We start from the raw sequence: 22,347 nt of genomic DNA, 5'->3' as shown, positions 1-22,347 counted from the left end.
AGCTCAGCTAGCCCCAAACCTGCTGGGATTTCTCTCTTCCAAATACACGCGCATGAGTGCAAAGCTCAGAGGGTGACAGGGGTGACATCGGGGGTCCTTTACATTTGGGGGTGATTGCAGCTGGTGGCGTGTGAGCAGCCCGGGCTGTGCCCAGTGCCTGCTCTGTGCCCCCCTTATGTGGGTGCAGTGCTGGTGTAAATGGGGGACCCCAACCCCACGGGCTGCAGTGCTGGCACAGCACTCAGCAAGGGTAGGCAGGACTGGGGGCACTGGCTGAACTGGGGAAGCTGGCTATGCTGGTGGGAGAACACTGGCAGTACTGGTGGGGAGCACTGGCTGTACTAGAGGAGAGAGCACTGGCTGTACTTGTGAGGAGCACTGGCTATTCTGGTGGGGAGCTCAGGCTGTACTGGTACGCAGTCCCATCCCCAGCATGTGCCCAGCGGAGAGGCAGAGGCAGGAACAGTGATGTGTGGCAGCAGGGCCGGGAGCCACAGAGCCATGCCCCCCTGCCCTGTTTACATTTCCATTAGAGTTTTCTTTCCCTTTCCGACCCCGCAACCTCGTGGGGTTTATTCCTGAACGTCAGGGCTGAGCGAAGGCGAGAGGACCCGGGGCGTGCGTGCCTGCTGCCCCAAGACAGCCACCTGATAGCTGGGAACCGCTTCCCACGGCGGCCACATCGAGTTACATTCACCCTATTGCATTATGAATACCAGAATTAGCCTTGCTTAATTATTTAAAACTATAGATTAAAAGCAGACAAAGGCTCTTTGCCTCCTTTCCGGAGCACGCGTATCATTTATCAGTGATGTGGTCACCTGGTGACAAGCAAGGGGGAGCATGCCAGGTCCATCGGTATGAGATGCTCCCGAGCTGCTGGCACGGCAGGAACCAGAGGAGAGGAAAATCACAGTGAGGATGGGAGCTGGTACCATCTTGCCCAGGGAGGGTAACACTTAGCATCTGCCAATCTTTGGGCTCGCCATATTATTACCATTATAATTATTATCATTATTATTATTATCATCATCATCATCATCATTAACATCGTCATCATCCATCACCAGGGCAGTAAGCCACAACAGTCATTAAGCTAATGTGAAGAAACAACAGGTTTTTTGTTCCAGGCTCGGCTGCATAACAGCCACATGCAGATTAGTTGGGGTGTTAAGGTGCATTTTGTGGGTTCAGCTGCAGATACTTCCTTGCCAATGGGCTTCCAGTCACTGAGAGCCCAAAGCCTCACCTCCGCATGGGGCAGCACTCGCATCTCACCCACTAAAGCCAGCACCTGGGTGCCTTGCTCTGCCCTGAACATACCGACCACGCAAAAAGTGGCTTTCAAAAGCAAGTGCCTAGCTTTGCTCGTCCTCCTGGCAGCAGATCCTCCCCAACTCAATCACACGCCTGAAAACTGCTCTCACCATGCAAAGCTTTGGGGCTCATGGAGACCAACATGCAGTTGTTTCCCTGCCCATGATGCCAACCCCAGCTATTCTGCGTTTCTAAAATACAATTAATTAATGTTAGGAAAATCATGCAAATTAGAAAATGCCATGACTTCAAGAATCCAAAACAAAAGACAAACTTTCAGCTTAATTCTTTGTAGGACTTAACATACAGCATGACCTCTTCTGCCATTACACTCTCATGGGAAAAGCTGTAGGGCCAAACTCCAGCTCCACTTCAGACAGTGGAAATGCATTGGCTGAAAGTTCATACTCTAAAATGAAAAAAAAGTTAACTTCTGGTTAACAGGTAGAAGTGTGCGTGTACCAGTGCTTAAAAGGAACTGAGGCTAGTTTAAAGATCCCATGCACCTCCACCAGCACGTGCAAACCCTTCCAGGGTGTGAGGACAGGTTTACTCTTCTCAGCCTTCCTGAGGAGGAGATGTGTGAGGGATGGTACCCTCATCTTGGGGAAAGGAGGGCTCCCCAGAGACTGGATGCCATCGGGGGACGTAGCCCAGAAAAGGGAAGGTTCCCCCCATGATTGCAGTTAAATGTGTCAGACATTCACATTATTTCCCAGGCTCAGGTTACTTGTGTAAATAGCTTTAAACTAGCTCTGCTGACCCATATTGAGTGCGTTGGTTTTGCAGTCTCCTTACTTGCGGGATGTGTATGACCAGCTTCTTTCAGCAGCCCTTCGTTAATCTGTTGGTTCTTTAAAAAAGACGCATTCATGAATAAATCCCACGCATCCAGAAAACCAGAGGTTCTTCTCTGTAGCCACAGTTTTAAGTGATCATGTCGGCCCAGGAAACGGTCCCTTGGGTCAGTGGTTTTACAAACCCAGATCCAGGGCTCTGACTCTGGGCGTCCTGAGGTTTTTGCCCAGTCTCATCCCTTCTACCAAGTAACAGGGTTTCACAGAATTACAAATAGCAATATCCTCTGAGCTTGGATCCCATTCCCAGAATAATGCCTTTTGCCTGTTTTTACGTGGATGGCATTTCACAGAGGCCTATTCTTTGCCCAGAAAGGGATGCCCATACAATATTTTTAACAAGAGCAGTTTGGTCATCATCTGCCCCTGTTGACAAACCTCTCCTGAGATGCTCTAGTTGGAAAATCAGTTCTCAAATGACACAGACAGCAGAAATAAAAGACTGCAATCTATGTTTGCTTTATAGATTTCAGCTAAAGCCAAATACTGACCTGTGCGGCAGAAGAAAGCATTGCAAGTTAAGGATGCTGAGAACCAACAGGGCAGCACTGCATGGGGCAGGGCACGCTGCAGAGCGGGGCTGCCTATGGCACTGAAGGAAGAGAAACTCGGTTTGCAGGTGGCATGGAAAAGGGCCGAGGGATGCATAGGCAGAGGGGCAGTACATCGAGGAGAGCTTGGCAAAACAAAAGTCAAGGGGGAGGAGGCATTTCACATGAAAACCTGCAAAAAGCAGGTGAACGCTGGTGTCCTGCTGCACCTTCCATTCTCCTACACAGTCGCAAGTCAAGAGGTGCTGGGTAGGAGCCCAGACCTCCACCCTACAGCTTTCTAAACCCAACAGCTATAGACTAATTTTCTTTTCAAACTCTTTTGTTTTCCCCCTTGTGAAGAATGGCTGGAGCCATGCAGGTAGCTGTAAACAGAGCTGCACCCCTCGGGTTACCTGCCCTTTCCAGGGCCGTTAATCCCCTTAACATTCCTGGGGATTATTTCCATCCCGACAGGACGGTGAAGCAGGCTGCCAGCGGCAGCGCAGGAAGCAGGACATGGCACGCGGTCCCGACGCAGAGGGGCTCACAGGGCAACCCACCACAGAAAGACAAATCGCTTAATCCTAAATAAATGCTCTGTGAAGGGCATCTCCTCTGAGTGAGGGAAAACTAAAAAGCAGCAACAGCAGCAAAGGGAAGTGTAGCTCAGCTCTGGCCGCAGCCGAGCCCCCTTGTCTGATGCTTGTCCCTGGGCATGAGCCAGTCCTCCTCCTCCTCCTCCTCCTCCTCCTCTTCAGGAGCAGGCTAAAACCTTTCTCCTTGCCCTGGGCTGCACAAAAGCCACTCAGCACTCCAAGCAGCACACTGCGTTTTACATTCCTAGTAGGGTACATTTAATGTATTATTTGCAACATTCAGGTTTTCAAAGGCATTTAATGTTGCACCAAAACTGCCTGATATCCTGTTCCCCAAAAGACTAGGGCTGAGCATAATCAGAAGTGGAAACAATTTGCCCCAGGATTGCAGGCTGATGATTTTATCACAAGTCTCCCAGGAATTGGGGAATTTATAAGCATTTCCCAGCGGTCTGAGCAGAAATTTGGGCTTTGGTCTAGGTCAGAACAGACCAAGATATTAAAATGTCATTTTTCTCCTCCAGCCAGTCCCACACCCTGGGGCAGGAGGGTGTTTGGTCTCTGGGCCATCTCAAAGATGCTGAATATTGCCTGTGGGGTCTCCTAGAAAACTAAGCAAGACTGGGACCTTGTTTCACAGTTTGGAGCGGAGATAACGCCACGCGTGACGTCCAAGTATCTGCCAAGTGGCCCTGGCCTCCTCATCCAAGAAGTCTTGCTTTTTACTTACAGAAAAGTCACTTGGAAATGTACCTTTCCTAGAAAGCCTCAGTCTTCTAGAAATGAGGAAAGGGAAAATATTTAAAAGCAAGCAAAAGACTGAGTATGTCGAAGCCAACACAGCTACTTTTTATAAGCAACACTCCAAAGCAGATCTATTTAAAAGGTCACACTGTCTTTCTGAGTACAGCAGAGGGTATTAAAATGCACATGGATTTTTTTGTTTCTATCTTGCCAAGAACAATATAAAAATGTCTAACACCTTTTGCTGATTTATGATGGTGGCCAAGGAGGTGCCAGAGCAGAGCCTTGTTCATTGATCTACAGCTGAATCATGCAAAAACAGACATCCTGCTGTAAATCCACTGCAGAGACCTGGCTTGATTTATACCTCCAGCACTATAAATAATGACAAAAAGCAGCCTGATAGCAGTCTGTCTCCCCTTACACAGACATGAATTACATCAGGTCTTGAAGATGATAGATCTATTCCACGAGAAACATTTTGCACTGGGTCTCTATCTGCCAACCTGCAGGAGAAAGGATGCCCTGTCCTTACTCCCAGCATAACCCCAAGCTGTGTTTCAGGCACACCAATGTTTTTATATTCTCATTTTTCTTTTTCTGCTCAATGCAAATGAAGACATTCCTTGAATTGTTCCAGACTAAGGTCTTCTGAAGGTTTAAAGTGCTATTCTTGTAGTGAGGTTCAAGGCTCCTTCCAGTCCTGGTCAGGGACAAGGTCAGGGCTTTGACTTTGTCCCCAGGGCAGCAGTACAGACACCCACTGGAAGCCAAACCCTCCAGGTCGGTGTCTGCACACTCCCCGTCACAGTGAAAACCAAGCTCAGAGCTACCTGCTGTGTCCTGGCCCCTGCAGTATTGTTCAGGCAAATTGCACTCATTGTGAGGATTTTTGCAAGCTGATTTAACAGCCACCTGGCCAGAAATGCTTCCAGTCAGTTTCAGTTCTCCCCCTCCTTCCTTCCCAGTATTTTCTTCATTTCTACTAGTTTCAGGGAAAAGTTCCCCATCTGCTGTCAGTAAATAGGTTGATAAATTGCTGCTTCTTTGCAAGCCTCAGCCATGCAGCGTTAGATTGCTGCAGTCTGGAAATAACCACATTAGCCCACTCAAAACATCCAGGCTCGCTGCAGTGCTCCCCCAAAATGCTACATAAGCAGAGGGTCCCCCAAAGTGGGGGGCGGGGGGGGGGGGGAGTCCTTCCCTGATCATCCTGGGTGTCTGGGGGGTGGAAACACCACGAGACCAAAATAAAAGGCCCGTGACATCATGCAACAGCGTTGTACGCTGCTGGGCGTTAGCCCTATGTGGATGTGGGGACAGCCTGCCCCAAGCGAATCTCCCAGGATTTGGGTCTTGGAGGTAGGGAAGAAGGGACTCCCACTCCTGAGTTGCAAAAGGAAATCCATACATCACCGAAGCAGGCAGAAAACAGTACTTTATAAGTAACAGCGCTGCACCAGTGCCCCAAGAGCTAGTACAGCTTAGCGGCAGGGCCCGAGAGCTACTTGGTACAGAAAAAAAACCCACCAAAGTCACTGGCGTTACAGCCATGTACAGCATCCAGGTTGGTCCTTCAGGCTTGGTTGGCCATGTAATCCTTCCAACTTCACTGCTCGCTGCATTATCCCCTAGCAGAGCACAACAGGTGGATTTAAGATGGACAAATCCAAGATCGATATGCCCCAGCCCTTCTCCTGCCGTGCAGCAGGATTTGGTACCCAGCACACAAGCAAGTGCGGGCATCTCTGTCACTGGAAGCAGCTCTGGTCTAAACGACGGCACAGGAACAGTGGGAAAAGGGCAACAGGACGACACAGTGACACTGAGGCTAGTCTGTTAGCTGTCCAAAACCGGTGTTTCCATTAAAAACACCTGGCATTTTATTTAAGTTACTCCATGGAGAGACATATTTGTTTGAAGAATGAAGACATTGCTTTGCCATTTGAAATGGGAGCTCATCCATTTCATTCATGCAAAAAAACCCCTTTGCTTTTGTACCTTCCTTCCTTGTCTTTTGTCTGCCTCTTCTGTGAAAAGAAGACCAAAAAAGGGAAGAAGTAGAAGAAGAAAAAAAACAAAGCAATTTTACCCAAGTGAAAATCTGACATGTTTTCTCATTCTTCAAAACCTGACTTTCACCTAATAAAAGTTAGCCGTGAAATTGTGCTGCCTTAACCCTTGGCTGTTCTTCAGTCCCTGCATCTCTCTGGAAGGCAACTCTGAGCCCCCAGTTTCAGCCTGTGGAGTTCAGCCCCGCAGGGGTTTGAGTCAGCCTGGCACTTGCCATCAAACATCAAACTACGCCACCTTCCTTTCTGCCAGCAGTGATGTATGATCCTAGAGGAAAATAATTTGATACAAGAAATCACTGGGTCCAGCTTCCAAGCACCCTTTAGATACGTACCAAACTATTCACCCCAATTACACTCATGTAATGGGCTCTGATTTGTTTTTCTTTGTTCCCAAAGCAGTAGGGCACTGGCCACATTAACATTCAATGAGAAGTTGCTTGATCTTGAATCATTTCTTCAGCAGTATTATTCCTTACACAATTCTGTTTGATTGCGATCCACTTTACATTTGGTAAGTACTTACTGACTGTGAAAGAATGACCTAGTCTGCTTTCTCTTGCCTTTTTTTATTGATTTCTCTTTTAAAAGGGTTTTATTCCTTTTATACATGAGATTGCAATAAGAGAGAGAGGAGACATTACTGAACAACTGTTTTCCTTGCTGCTCCACCAACCCATATAACTTCACACTAGGCCCCCAAAAATACTGTAATAAAGAGACACTTACAGACATGGAACTGCCTACACCCTTTTCCTGGGACTTTTTATTCTTCCTGGTAAACTTCCAAATTGTTCAAGTGAATAGTCAGGAATAAATTGCTCTTTCTGAGCCCCTGATTAGACCATACACTGAATAATTGTAGGCAGCCCCACTGTGCTCCGCATTTAAAGACACAGCCCACCACATGCAGTTTGTCTTATAACTTGTGCTTTGCACTCACTTTGTATAGGGTTTTTTGTAAAGGAGAAATGTAGAGCACTTGGAAAATACCAACAGTGAACATGCCCTGCGGTGTGCCTGAAATCCAAGCTGCCATCACTTCCAAACAGTAGGCTCTTGTTCTTACATCCAGAACATACAAATTATTACAGCACGATCACATACTGCATGGGCGAATTATGCTTTTCTTGGCATTGGGCTCGATCCTGATTATTAGGCCAGCAGAATATCAGCAAAATCTTTCCTTGACAAGAGGTCTCAGATACAGCAGCACTTCCTCAGGCCCGTGTTTCGGAAGCCCCTCAAATCCCACAGCATCCCCTTGTGCTAAGGGACCGACAGCCTCAGCCAGGAAGACCAAGGCAGCAGCTCAGTACAGTCCACATCCATGTGTGTTTCCAGTTTTAGTTAGACCTGTCTTGCATTAATTAATCCTTGGCTGCAGCCACTGAAGCGAGCGGCTGGCAAGTAATTTAAGTGATCTAATTAATATGTGTCTCATCAACAACGCAAAGGGAATATTTTTTAAAACCTCTAAAACACCTGCACCAGCACATGGAGACACACGCATGCAGACACTGACACGGGTGTCAAGCAGCCAGGGCAGGCACCATCTCTTCTCCTCTGTCTTGCCCAGGGGAGGAGAGCTCCAGTGGGTTCCCACACCACAGCGGGGTGACACTTCTCATGCAAACACCTCTCTTTTCTTCCAGCATCGATGTACACTGAAATACAGCGGGAGCGACCAGAGAGTGGGAATATCCTGACTCACCCAGACTACATAGATGGAAACCCAGACCTCATCAAACCTAAAAAGCTCCTAAATCCTGTAAAAGCCTCGAAGAGCCACCAAGAGCTGCACAGAGAGCTGCTGATGAACCACAAAAGGTAAGAGGAGGTCGCAGCCTGCCGCTGGAGTGGTCCGAGAGGTGCTGAGCCATCGGAGCTCAGCAGCCGAGGCACAAGTGCCAGCGACTGCCTGCGAGTTGGAAGGGCACAATAAATCCCTTCACTTGCAAATGAACACTATGTAAACTTGCTGTAGTCCTTTCCTCTTTTCTCTGACGTGATGGTTTCTCTTAAAACGAAAGCAGAACGAAAAGCCCCTTGCTCTGCCATCCTGAAGCACTGGCTAGCACTTTTTGGAGCTGCTCACTATTTCCACCCACCTCAAGCCACAAGCACTGGAAGATGCGAGGCATCCCTACAGCCCCCTTCTCGGTGTCCCATGCATATTTTCTCCCTGGTCCTGGTTTTTCTCCATCACTGACTTGCCGAGTCTCCAGCAATGTACAGCCTTCCTGTGTGCTTGAAGGCCAATCCAGAGGCAGTTAGAGCTCCAGGCTAGATGGAGCCATTGAAAGCTGGGATAGCATCAGCGTGAGATCTTCTGTACAAGGAAAATGCTAACCGCTGTCTCCCTAAAAATCAAATGAGTAAAGATAGGCTAGAATTCACATTCCTGATTCTTACCCCATCAACCCAGTTTAACCGTTTGGGGGTACAGATACAACATCAGGATAATGACACCAGGGACTGAGAATCTACAACCACATCATTCCTTTGCGGCAACTGTCTGAACATCAGTGCAATAAAAGCATATTCAGTTCAGAGACTTTTTAGCACAGCAAGAAATCTGCTGGCTTTATATTGACATTTTCTGAACACCCTGAAATATTCTGACACGATAGCACTTTGACCATCTAATTAAAAGGAGCACAGCCTCTGTTCAAACGGACTACGGTCATTACGAGAACCAGACACATATATTAATTCAGCAAACAATCAAGCCTGCCAGCAGGGTGCATTAATCAATACTGGCACTGGCTGGGCTTGAGTTTGATTTGATACTCACAGATCAGAAGAATTACAGGGACCATGCCCAGGCCATTCTCCAGCATCGAGGCAGAGGTAACTATACCAGCTAGATATTTTTAAAACTCTCTGGTTTGAGAGTGACCATAACCTGCCTAGTGACACTGCTCAGTTTAAAGGCTCACCCACCAACATTGGCTTTGATCTTGCAGAATGTTATTTCCAGTCTAACCACAATGGACCAAAGCATCAAGAAATTCCTGCAACGGAGGTAGCAGAGACGAACAGTGGCAGACAGGGTACAGATCCCACAGCACCAGGCTGAGCTGAACTTCAAACTGGCAAATACAAAGTGCATCATCACTTCGTATTCGAGTCCTATGCCTGCCACCATGATATATCCACATGTGCCATCAGATGCTGGCAGGAGGCAGCCCCATCGCAGCCATCCTGCATCTCCTGACCCCTCTTATTTTAGTCCTATACATCTCAGGCATCAATTTAAACCTGCTTTGGCTCTGGCCTCCCAAATATTTTTCGGCAAATATGTGAAACAAACCCTACTGCAAACAACAATCCATCGTTGCTGGTTTCACGTCACTCTCGAATCCACCAGTTTTGCCTCCTGCTACATGTTACTATAGGGTGAGAAAGGGGAGAAGGGATGAGAGAAGGATCTATGACTTGCTCCTTTTCTGCTTTGCTGTTGGTTTGTCCCCTTAAGCAGCAGGGAGAAGCAACTCAAATCAGCAGCTTGTGCAACAAAACCCTTATCTTAGTCAACACCTCTGGGTACTAACAACACAGGCTGGTTAAATCAAAGAGTAGTAACAAATCCATAGGCAACATTGCAAGCTGTGTCTCCAGCAAGCCAAGGCAGGTTTTCTCTCTCTCAAGCCTCTCTGCAAAGTCTGAGTTCTTCCTGACTTGAGAAAACATCATGAAAGCTCTGGGGCCAATGCTACTGCTACCTTCACTGGTGTTGCCATGAACTTTGTCCCACCATAAAGCAAAAAACAGAAATGACAACAGGAAGCATTGTTAAACGTGGCACTGGAAGGATGCAAGCACTGGTTCCCAGCCATGTTGTGATAGCACTGAGGTTTGCTGCATCTGGAGAGTGTTTCCCTCTCCTGCCTGCCAGTTCAGTTTCTCATGATGTGAGATACCACCTCGGTGTCCACCACCCTGCCAAGGAAGCTTGGTAGTCCACAGGGTTTGATGTCTTTGCTTTCAAACGACCTTAGCAGAAGCCAACCAGCCTTCGGTCAACAAAAACCTCCCAGTACTGAGGATGAGCATTGCATTAATAGTGCACGCCGACCTGCCATGCTCTGGGCAAGCCTTTAACACAGACACGGGGAGGTCCCCTCCTCGCTTCAAAACAGACCTTCACCCACAGGAACACCAAACACCCCACATTTTACAATGAGACTTGTAAATACTCTCAGCCCATTGATTTAAACGAGTGTTAAACCCAGCCCACAAAAGTGGTCAGGCCCCACTCCTTCCCTATGTGTGACAACTACAGGGTCTTCAACTCCTTCTCCTCAAAAATACAACTTCAGTAAACAACTTCTAGTTCCGTTTTTTCTTGCAAGATTACTTACATTCCAGCTGCTATTGCAGAAGATAGCCTGCATAAATCCGGCCTCGACCACTTCTTAATAATCTGTTCTTCAGCGACACGAAACTCTGCAGTTGCAATAAAGTCTCCCAAAATTCAGCAAATGTTCAACTTCCCAGCAGCTTCAGGTTTTTGCCTCCCTCTGACAAGGACTCAGCAGGGAAGAGAGTCACCACTTTTAGTGATTTAACCAGGAAGCTGATGGATTTTATGAAAGCAGATTCCTTTTGGCATGGAGGAGATGAGTTGGTCAAACCACTATCCTGGAAGGGCAGGAACCATCCCACAACCATGCAGGAGCACATCTGGACTTGTTCCACATTCACCCATAGCCCTACACATCCATAACTACTCCCATGCTTCTAGGGGGACAGAAGCTGGTGGGAAGGTGGCCAGGGTCAGCTGCAGGAGGCAAATCTTAGTGTCTGAATTGAGGCATGGCAATATTCAAAGTGTTAGATTTCTGAAATTTGTTTGGAGAAATTCTTTCATCTCTTTACCACATATTTATGCCTTGCCTGCGTGTCCTTGCCATGTCTCCTTTCCCGTGATCCCACCCCTCATAGAACAGGGCTTGGAGCAGCCCCACTTCATCTGAGATGCTTCAGGCAGCTGAAGGGGAGCCAGGCACCTGTGCCATCGGCAAATGCTCTGGCTTCCAGGAGAAAAGGACGTTTCATTTTGGCCTCTTGACCCGAACTCTCCATGTCAACAGGGGGATCGCTAGCCCTCAGCTCTGAAGCAAAGCTGGGATGCAAAAGCGAGGAAAGGAACTGCCAGGACAATTATTGCAGATCAATGACTACCCCTGCTGGTGGAAAAAACACTGTCATTATTTAAAAGGCCCTCAATGCTGCTGAAGCCATCACTGACATAATTAAAACTAGTAACAGCAGGAGCCAACAGAAGGTCTCATTTCCATACTTGACCCAGAAAGCTGTAGCACCTCAGTGTAATGGGATTAGCAAAACTTCCAGCGCCACAAGCCCCGGACACGGACAGCAAATGCCATGCCCACCCGAGGCAGGCAGCCCAAGGCACCATCCTGCAGTAAGGTGCTCCCGGTAGCACCCTCAAAGCCTTGTGGATGGATTTGTGGACCAGGACTGGTTTGTGGACCAGGTCTCCCATGTTTCCATTTAGGACCAAGAAGAGTTTTGGGGTTGCCAGGCTGGCAGTGGTTACACCCCAGGGTGTAGGTGCGCCAGCCCTGATTTATCTGCTTTTTATCCACAGAGGCTTGGGCGTGGAGAGCAAGCCAGAGCTGCAGCGGGTACTTGAGCACCGACGGCGAAATCAGCTCATCAGACAGAAGAAGGAAGAGGAAGAGGCAAAGAAATTGCAGTCTCCTTTTGAAAAAGAGCTATTAAAGAGGCACCAGAGGCTGGATCAGGTAGAACTGAGTTTTCAGTCATCCCCAGGTTGTCCTAACCACCCTGCACGAGGCACAGACCACAGGGGAGATGGATGGGCTGAAGCTCAACCCAAGGTATAGCGTTGCTACCCCTCCATAAAATGGGAGCCACAGTACATCCTTCACTGCTGCCCCATGCAGCTGCAGCACCCTCATCCTCACAGTGGGATTCACTTCATTCATACCACCTCGCCCAGGACCCCTGCCAAGTACCACTGGCCCTGGGTCTTCTCTGGGTCCCACGTGGTGTCCTGGGGGTGTGCTTTCCAGTTCAAAGCACCCCAGATAACATGGGGGCTGTTGCAGCACCCACCACAGGGGTGCTCAGGACCTTGGGGTGCGGGGTGAGAGGCTGCAGAAGTGCTGGAAGGTGCAAACCCTGCTGCAATCACACCCAAGCTGCCTTTGGGAGCAGTTCCTGGCATGTACTCTGGCCAAAAATAGGCCTGGGGAGAGCAATATTCAGCACGGGTGCTTGTCAGCAGCACAGCCATGCCCCGGGTGTTCTCTGCACATGCCCTTTACCCAAACCAGTGCAAGCAGCAAGTCAGCTTGTTGCCGCTGAAAAGAAAGTCATTCCCTGTCCTACTTGCCAGTATTTGCACTGCAAATGGATGAAACTAGTTTATTTAATTAATGACACAACAGCTCCCTTGCAATAATAGCAGCCAAGCCAAGATCACTTGAAAAATCAAAGCCCAGCACTCTCAGAGAAGAACCAGGAATATGAAACAAGGTGATTTAGGGACAGATCCATAAAGACTTCACATATAAAAGTGAGGCAGTACAACACCTTATCCCCCCTTAGATGATAACCTAATGCTGAGAGCTTTTCCCAGGCTCACAGGCCTCCTTTGCTGGGAAGGATTCAAACCTCCTCCTCCCTCCTCCATGCCAGGTCTGAAGTAAAGCAGTCTCCTGCTTTTCTGCTGGAGATGTTCCTCCCTGGAGGAAAAAAAAATAATAATGTTTCAGTTGGACAGAAAAAGAGACTTGGGGTGAACATGGCTCTGGTGTAATGGTTTGGAAAAAGAGAGCACCGACACGTGCACTACACACTTGTTCAGCTTTGGGCAATAATACGTGGACACCCAGCAATAATGAAGCCCACCATTTTCATGTAGCTAATGCACTTTTGTCCTTTAGCATGCACAGCTAACGGTGACTCTTCTTTCTTACAGTTAGAGAAAGAGCAGGAGAAGCAGGAAGACCATGCACCAGAATTCATTAAAGTCAAGGAAAACCTGAGAAGAACGTCGACAGTGACGGGGGACGAGAAAGCAGCATAGCTTCTGCCAAATCTCAATGGGGAACCTACCAAGGCCGGCGCTAACACATACATGCTGACGACATCTCTGTACATGGTGGACATTCAAAGCCGCATCATTGGGGCTACTTACGGTTATTAACACTTGCTCCAGTAGAAGGCACAAAAAAGGTTTTCCCAGCCCAGGAAGGTATCACTGTGGAAAAGGCGCAGTGTTCACTGAAGAAGTACTCACACAAGGAGATGCAGAGAGAAATTATGTTATTCTCCCCCCAGATTGTGGGTGCACGCTAACCTCCAGCTAACTCTTGGTTAACCCTTGAGACACAGTGACCATTTAAGCCAGGAAAGTCTGTGGAGGGATGGCTTGGGGGACCCCTGCTTCTTCTTGGAGGCAGGCTCGCCAGGCACAGGGTGACAGGAGAGCGGCTGCAACTCTGGAGAACCTCCTGGAAACTTGGCATGGTAGCTAAAAGCGACAATCTGAGTATTACTGAGAACAGCCCAGGTGACCATAATGGCTTTCCCAAGGGTCACTGGTATTGCACCAGTGTGTGAGTCAAGCCTGGCTGAGGCTGTGTGTCCCAGCAGCACACCCATACGAATAGAAAAATCAACCTCTGTGTGCCCATACCAACGCAGCACAGGCAGGTGCAACCGTTCTTCACGAGCACCTTTAAACTGCATTTCAAACCTGTTTGAAAACAGCTATTTAGGCAGTTCTATGCTCAGGTAGAAAATACATTGGACTACACCATCAGCACCCCTAGTGGGAGGTGAATGTTCTGTGCAGAAAGCAAAGGCTGGGTGTTTTCAGCGTGGGTGTTCATGGAAGCGTGCAGCGACCGGGCAGCAGATCCCTGTGGATGTAGCAGACAGACAAACTTCTTCTTGCCCCTGGACTACTGAGCTTCAGCCCCTCACCCAGCAGCTGGACATGTGCTACCACAGGGACCCACAGAAATGTCCTGTGGTTGAGAGGTGGTAATGTGGTAATGTCATACCGGTGCCAGGCTGCTGTCCTGTTCACCCTGCACACAGCTGACATCTGTAGGCACCAGGGGCTATGGGGCACACAGATGCTGATGCAAAACTATTTGTCAGTGCTTCTCATCCCCTTTTCCAGAGGTCAGAGCTACCTCATTTCAGTTGCCACCTTGCAAAGCTAAAAATCTTCTTGCTGCTGGTATAGCAAAGCTGAGATAGATGGTGCCTTTGCACTGTGTATGGACAGAGCCTACCACATTGATGGAGCATCCGTGCCCTGAGGTGTCCACATCTAGAGCTAAAATTGCTCCTTCAGGAAGATCTCAGCTTCTGGCTTCTCACATCAGCCCTGATACAAAGCCTAAACAGCATAACTCACCAACTGCCTTTGAACACTGGCTTTTGAATGACAAGCCTCGAAGGACCTAGTCAGCTGGGAAGGTAATACCTGGTTAAACAATATCTACTATCCACAGCTTCAGTGGATCCATATGTAAATTAAGCGAAACTGGGCATTCATCACATATTTATTAAAAAGTTACTAATCCATTCCCTAGTCTCCCTGATCCAGCGGGGTGTTTCATTTCAGAGGACTGTTGCTCGACCCGGCATCTGAGCCACATCACGTGTCAAAAGCAGTGATACAGGTATGGGGCTTTTGCCAGAGTCTTGGACTATAAAAGCTCTTAACTTAGTTTCAGTCCCTGAGAGCCCCATCTCGCGGCACTGTCTCCACGGTAGTTTTTAGCCCCTTGCTCATCATGCTTATACTAAACAAGCTTTTATTTCAGAAATCCAGTGCATATAGTCACTATGGGTCAAACAAGATCTGAAAGGATCTGTTACGTCCTTGCCAACTGTGAAGCTTTTCATATAGGTTATGATTAAAACCATGAGGAAGAAGCAGCATTGACCATTTTTTCAGGGGGAAAAAAAGCCAAATTTCTGCAAGAAAAAAAAGGTGTTGCTAAGCATGCTTGTACACAGCTGTAAAGAACGCTGTATGATACTCCATAGATAACATTGGTGTAAATAACAAGCCAGAATTACTGTGCTGGGGTTTTGTGAGGGGTTATGGCACAGATTAAGTAACCTTGATCAAAGAGCTCAAAAAAAATCAGCAAATTAATTTGTAATTTTGCCACAGATGGAAATGCACTCCAGGAGAGGCAATCTGTCGCTCCATATGCACCAGTGAAATCAGTGCTATCAGCTTACCCAGGCTGGGATGGGGGCATTGATGCAAGTCCTTGAGTGGGAGCCATCCGGTAAGGTCTGGGTAAGCTGAGTGCTCAGATCAGCATGAAAAGGTTGAAAATACTTTGCTGCGGTCTTCTTGATTGTGCAAATCTTATCTGGAAAAAAAAAAATCAAGTTGTCTCCCTTTGATGTGGTGTCCACCAAGCACAGAGTGGGGCTGCACACGAATGCAGTTGGGGATTGCTAAGGGGTGTCTGGGTCATTTTCAGTGGGTGTCCAGAATGGAAAGGGAGGGCCAGGTCATACTGTCCTAACTCAGGCTGAGCTAACAGAGACACAAGAAACCCTTCCAGCGGTGGAGAGACAGCAGAAAGCCCTGACCCGGCTGCCCACTGGGACTCCGTGGGCTGTGAGCCAGGACCCAGACACACGTCCACACACCGACCCACCAAACCGGCCACAAGCAGCCAGCACTGGCAGCTCCCGCGGGGCCGGGATGGGCTGTAGGAGCCCCATGGCACACAGCAGGACACACGGCACTTCATCGCCAGCAAGAGCTGCAGGCTCCAGCCCTCCGTGACGGCACGTGGGAAATGATGTTTTTACTGTTCAAGCATTGGTTTAAAAAAAATCACAGCGTTTTCCAACACAGCTCTTGTCACCCCTGTGAACCAGTAACCGCCTCCCCAGCTGGGCTCAGACCCAGAGCCTGTACAACCTTCACCAATGCTCTTGTGCTTCACGGTGTGGCAGCATGGAGGTGGCACCCGAAAAAACATCAGTGTAGGCGTCACCAGGAAGATTTTGGGGTATCTTTGTGTCTCTTTTTCTTTTAAATGAATTACTCCCTATGCCCCTAAAACACATTCCTGAGTAAATGTGGTGTATCCAGAAGATACAGATGATCAGAGTGCTGATGGAGGACAATTTTTTGCACTGTGTATGTTGCCTATGTGGTATATAGTCTATATTCTGTGTTGGTGTTTATACACTTATATAAAAATGTATGTCATGCAACTCTACTTAATTAACTCACACTGTTTAATGTGGACACTTTTGAAGAAATAAACTAAACAATGATTGTATGTTTTGCTCTTTTCCACAAGGAACTGAAAAAGCTCTGAGGATGCAAGCAGACAACAGCCAAATAAACTGAAGAACATAAAAATCAGTGAAGTCCGACAGCAACTCCTTTGTTAGCACTGTGTACTCATCAAGGAGCTGTTTTCATCATCCGCACCCAATGCTGCATCCATTCCTTATCCCCAGACTTCATCTCAATTTACTGAAAGTCTAAGGGCACAAAAATTGTGGAATTAGGCTTTGTGCACTGAAACTTCCCTTACGTTTGATTTCTAACTGGCCATGGATGCCCACCTGCCTGGCAGGGTAAGACCCACAAAGCCAAGGAAACACATTGCCCTTTGATTTAATTTAAAAATTCAGTTTTGAACTGAAAGGTAATCTTCACACTAGTGAGCTCAGGTCATTACTTTTAAACATTTTAAAAGTGTTTTAGCAGCAACCAAAGACCACAGATTAAATAGATAAGAAAAAGAGAGGATGCTTCACATGTGCAGGTCACACACACCATGCTCCCTGAGAGCCAGGACTAAAACTGAATGCAGCAAAGCAAATGAAAAGGACTTCTCTGTCTCATTAGTGATATCCTTAATGGCAGAGACACCAACTTCCCGCTCAGAACAAGGCAGAGATAGTGCTTGCATGCATTTCTCTGACACCAGGTATCCGCTGGGGTTGCCACACTGGGAGATACATGGCATTCCCGACCCTCCGCACCCTGTGGCACTGGTGTGGGCAGTCAGCTCATCATTAGGGATGAGGGCTCATTGACTAAACCTATCCTTTGGGTCAGGTTTCCAAAACATCTTCTCACCTTGTTGCCGCTTATAATAATAGCTCGCTTGTTATCCTACCATGGCAGGTTGCGTACTTCATTTCCTGACACAAACCACACAAAGGGAAACGTCTTCGCTGGAGAGCGTGGCCTTCGGTGAGACACAAGACCAGGGGACTCAGGCAGGACTTTGTAAAATGCTTTATCAACCTTTCACAGCCCCAGCCGGCGAGGTTTCGATGGGCCATGCCCCAATCACACACCGCCTTTCACGTGCGGATGCCAAAGACAGTCGTTTATATCGTGACAGCTCCTCTTCTACAGAAGAGAGTAAGAAACAATCATTTCTGTTCTTTAAAGATACACTGCCTTTTAGCTATGCACAAACTGCTCCATTGCCTGGGTTTTTCTTACTGTCAGAGTTTTCAATACCAGCTTCGCAATTTATCCACGTCACGCTGAGATCTCTTTTCCTATGCACTCACTCCTGAAGTGCTCCTAGATAGGCTGCTGCAGTGGAATTTCCTGTCAGGGAACTCTTATATTTTACTGCCTAATTTACTTCTCGCTACTGCCTCAGAAATGGCAAATTCTGGTTTTCTTCCTCTAAGTAGTGGCCCTCAGTATCCTCAGACTGGCCCTGGCTAAACACCCCTTCTCAGGAACTCTCCTCTGCCTATCCTAGGTATTTCTCTATATTTAGATCATGTCCCAAAATTATCTAAAACTGCCACAGACTGACCTGTTTTGTGTTGATAAAAGCATCATACGAAACCTGTGAGTCGGACATGATACCAGGGATATGCAGGCTTATGGAAATGGGGAAAAATGCAAAATTATCAGCAACATAATAATTGTGGTGTGTTCCAACACACCGTGACCAGGTGCTCTTGTGGATTTTGTTGGTTCCCACCACAGCCCGTGAGATCTCTGGGCACCCCGCGGGCACGTGGAGCCAAGGCACATGAGAACGCTGCCGGGTGTGCAGCTCCGGTGACACTCCAGCTCAGACTTCACTAACGCAGACTGGCAATGACCTACCCAGGCAGCACCCGAGCCTGCCCAAATATAAGCCTGCATGAATGTCAGGTTGCAAACAGGTTCAGGGACAGGCTTCTTCCAACCTGTCATCCCTCGCCCTTCCTTCGGGAGACCCAGACCCGCTAGCTTAATTGCAAACAGCACTCAAAAGGCACAAGGCCGAGCGCTTCTGACTCCAGCAGAAGAAAATAGCAGAGCAAATAGAGAAAGCCCATGGATAACTTCAGAAACATGCTACTGCCTCCCAAGCGCTGGCAACCCCGAGTCACCGTAGGATGTAATGCTGCGCAGTACGGACTGGAATACCAAACAGCACATCCATAGGACACCCTATTGCTCTGGCAGGGCGACAGAGCCACACAGCATCTCTAATCTACCAGACTCATCCCTAACGCACCATCCACTGCCCGTGAGCACACTCATTACATTACAGTCAGCTGTTCGGATTTATTTTTGCTCCTCATGGCTGCTGGGCTTGGTTCATAGAATCATTAGGGTTGGAAAAGACCTCTAAGATCATCGAGTCCGACTGTCAACCCAACACCACCATGCCCACTAAACCATGTCCCTAAGCGCCTCATCTACACGTCTTTTAAATACTTCCAGGGATGGTGACTCAACCACTTCCCTGGGCAGCCTGTTCCAAGGTTTAACCACTCTTCCAGTAAAGACATTTTTCCTCATGTCCAATCTAAACCTCCCCTGGCACAACTTGCATCTGTTTCCTCTCATCCTATCGCTTGTTACTTGGGAGAAGAGACCAACACCCACCTCGCTACAACCTCCTTTCAGGTAGTTGTAGAGAGCGATGAGGTCTCCCCTCAGCCTCCTTTTCTCCAGGCTAAACAACCCCAGTTCCCTCAGCCGCTCCTCAGAAGACTTGTTCTCCAGACCCCTCACCAGCTTCGTTGCCCTTCTCTGGACACGCTCCAGCACCTCGACGTCCTTCTTGTAGTGAGGGGCCCAAAACTGAACACAGTATTCGAGGTGCGGCCTCACCAGGGCCGAGTACAGGGGCACGATCACTTCCCTACTCCTGCTGGCCACACTATTGCTGATACAGGCCAGGATGCCATTGGCCTTCTTGGCCACCTGGGCACACTGCCGGCTCATGTTCAGCCGGCTGTCGACCAGCACCCCCAGGTCCTTTTCCGACAGGCAGCTTTCCAGCCACTCTTCCCCAAGCCTGTAGCGCTGCATGGGGTTGTTGTGGCCGAAGTGCAGGACCCGGCACTTGGCCTTGTTGAATCTCATACAGTTGGCCTCGGCCCATCGATCCAGCCTGTCCAGGTCCCTCTGCAGAGCCTTCCTACCCTCGAGCAGTTCAACACTCCCGCCCAACTTGGTGTCGTCTGCAAACTTACTGAGGGTGCACTCAATCCCCTCATCCAGATCATTGATAGATATTGAACAAGACCGGCCCCAGTACTGAGCCCTGGGGAACACCGCTCGTGACCGGCCGCCAACTGGATTTGACTCCATTCACCACAACTCTTTGGGCCCAGCTGTCCAGCCAGTTTTTGACCCAGCGCAGAGTACACCTGTCTAAGCCGTGAGCTGCCAGCTTCTCCAGGAGAATGCTGTGGGAGATGGTGTCAAAGGCCTTACTGAAGTCCAGGTAGACCACATCCACAGCCTCTCCCTCATCCACTAGGCGGGTCACCTGGTCATAGAAGGAGATCAGGTTGGTCAAGCAGGACCTGCCCTTCATGAATCCGTGCTGGCTGGGCCTGATCCCCTGGTTGTCCCGCTCATGCCTTGTGAGCGCCCTCAAGATGAACCGCTCCATAATCTTCCCCGGCACCGAGGTCAGGCTGACAGGCCTGTAGTTCCCCGGATCCTCCTTCCAGCCCTTCTTGTGGATGGGCGTCACATTGGCAAGCCTCCAGTCGTCCGGGACCTCCCTCGTTAACCAGGACTGCTGATAAATGATGAAGAGTGGCTTGGTGAGCTCCTCCGCCAGCTCCCTCAGCACTCTCGGGTGGATCCCATCCGGCCCCATAGACTTGTGAGCGTCCAGGTGGCGTAGCAGGTCATTGACTGCTTCCTCTTGGATTATGGGGGGTTTATCCTGCTCCCCATCCCTGTCTTCCAGCTCAGGGGGCTGAATACCCTGAGGATAACGGGTCTGCCAATTAAAGACTGAGGCAAAGAAGGCATTAAGTACCTCAGCCTTTTCCTCATCCTCAGTGACAATGTTCCCCCCCCGCATCCAATAAAGGATGGAGATTCTCCTTGGCTCTCTTTTTGTCATTAATACATTTGTAAAAACATTTTTTGTTGTCTTTAACGACAGCGGCCAGATTGCATTCTAGCTGGGCTTTTGCCTTTCTCATTTCCTCTCTGCACGACCTAACGAGGTCCCTGTACTCTTCTTGAGTCGCCTGCCCCTTCTTCCACAAGCGGTAAACTCTCCTTTTTTTCCTGAGTCCCAGCAAGAGCTCCCCGTTCAGCCAGGCCGGTCGTCTTCCCTGCCCATTCTTCTTACGGCATACGGGGACAGCCTGCTCCTGCGCCTTTAAGACTTCCTTCTTGAAGAACGTCCAGCCTTCCTGGACCCCTTTGCCCTTCAGGACCGTCTCCCAAGGGACTCTCTCAACCAGCGTCCTGAACAGGCCAAAGTCTGCCCTCCGGAAGTCCATGGTTGCGGTTTTGCTGCCCCCCCTCCTTACTTCACCAAGAATGGAGAATTCTATCATTTCATGGTCGCTAAGCCCAAGACGGCCTCCGACCACCACATCTCCCACCAGTCCTTCTCTGTTAGTAAACAGCAGGTCGAGCGAGGCACCTCCCCTGGTAGGCTCCCTTACCAGCTGTGTCAGGAAGTTGTCTTCCACACACTCCAGGAACGTCCTAGACTGCTTCCTCTCTGCCGTGTTGTATTTCCAGCAGACGTCCATGAAGTTGAAGTCCCCCATGAGAACAAGGGCTAGCGATTGAGAGACTTCTGCCAGCCACTTGTAGAACGCTTCATCCGCCCCTTCATCCTGGTTGGGTGGTCTATAACAGACCCCCAGCAGGATATCTGCCTCGTTGGCCTTCCCCCTCATCCTTACCCATAAACACTCGACCGTATCATCATCACAATCGTTGAGCTCTAGGCAATCGAAACACTCCCTAACATACAGGGCCACCCCACCGCCTCTCCTTCCTCGCCTGTTCCTTCTGAAGAGTTTATAGCCATCCATTCCAGCACTCCAATCGTGGGAGTCATCCCACCATGTTTCTGTGATGGCGACTAAGTCATAGCTATCCCGCTGCACAACGGCCTCCAGCTCCTCCTGTTTGCCACCCATGCTGCGTGCATTGGTGTAGATGCACTTGAGCTGGCCTATCGATTTCGCCCCCGGCATTAGCATGCCACCGCTAGGCTCATCTCTAGTGAGCCTGGTTTTATCCCCTTCCTCCTTCGGACCTAGTTTAAAGCCCCGCCAATTCATGAGCGAGAATCCTTTTCCCCCTGTGAGACAGCTGAATTCCATCTGTCACCAGCAGGCCCGGTGCCGTGTAAACCTCCCCATGATCAAAAAAGCCAAAATTCCACTGATGGCACTGGTTCACTCAGGCTTAAGCTTAAAATTATAGTTATGCAAAACTACATTTGATTTCCCATCCTTTGTTTAACTTCCCGTGTTAAAGCAACTCTACGGTACGGTGAACCCCACCTGTTTCACCTCCTTCCCTGACAAAGCAGTTTCTAGTGAGAGACAAGCAGGTCTGAAGCAGCAGCACAGGCTCATCGATGAACTGTGGGCAGGAGGGACTCCTCTCCCGTCCGGCTCATAATGATGTAGCCAGGGGGGTGTGAGTTGCCAGTGTCTAGCTGCCCACTAGACACCAGGACAGACTGCAGCGGGGACAGATTCAGGATCGCCGGAGATGAAAGCAGCATGCACCCCGTGGCAACCTCCCTCCGCCCCCTGGCACAACCCAGCCGGCGAGGCACATCCCTGGTCTCCTGACTTGCACCCCAAACTGCAGGAAGGGCTGAGGCAGTGCCGTAAACGAGCTGGAAAAACCTTGAGCAAGTCAAATCCACAGGCAAGGAGCAGTGAGAGCCCAAGGGGGGGCTCTCCT

General features: G+C 49.0%; 1 protein-coding gene and 1 long non-coding RNA gene across 3 annotated transcripts in view; one reads left to right on the top strand and one right to left on the bottom strand.

The window, feature by feature from the left end:
• The window catches only part of FAM107A (family with sequence similarity 107 member A), a 30,681-nt gene extending 15,604 nt beyond the window's left edge, over positions 1-15,077 (top strand). For both annotated transcript variants that reach the window (XM_076346527.1, XM_076346528.1), the window contains 3 exons: positions 7,775-7,949; positions 11,740-11,896; positions 13,099-15,077. In XM_076346527.1, the coding sequence (XP_076202642.1) occupies positions 7,775-7,949; positions 11,740-11,896; positions 13,099-13,206 (440 nt within the window). In that variant the 3' untranslated portion in view covers positions 13,207-15,077. The remainder of the gene's footprint in view (positions 1-7,774; positions 7,950-11,739; positions 11,897-13,098) is intronic.
• LOC143164222 (uncharacterized) lies at positions 12,535-15,475 on the bottom strand. The gene is made up of 3 exons (XR_012996035.1): positions 15,390-15,475; positions 13,318-13,380; positions 12,535-12,862 (listed from the first exon to the last, which is right to left on the bottom strand). It is a non-coding gene; the product is annotated as an uncharacterized LOC143164222 (long non-coding RNA).
• Between the last annotated feature and the right edge of the window lie 6,872 nt (positions 15,476-22,347).

The sequence above is a fragment of the Aptenodytes patagonicus genome, chromosome 8 (genome assembly GCF_965638725.1).
Source record: "Aptenodytes patagonicus chromosome 8, bAptPat1.pri.cur, whole genome shotgun sequence".
NCBI classification, from domain to species: domain Eukaryota; kingdom Metazoa; phylum Chordata; class Aves; order Sphenisciformes; family Spheniscidae; genus Aptenodytes; species Aptenodytes patagonicus.
The sequence above is the reverse complement of the archived record's forward strand: the minus strand, read 5'-3'. Positions and strand labels throughout refer to the sequence as shown.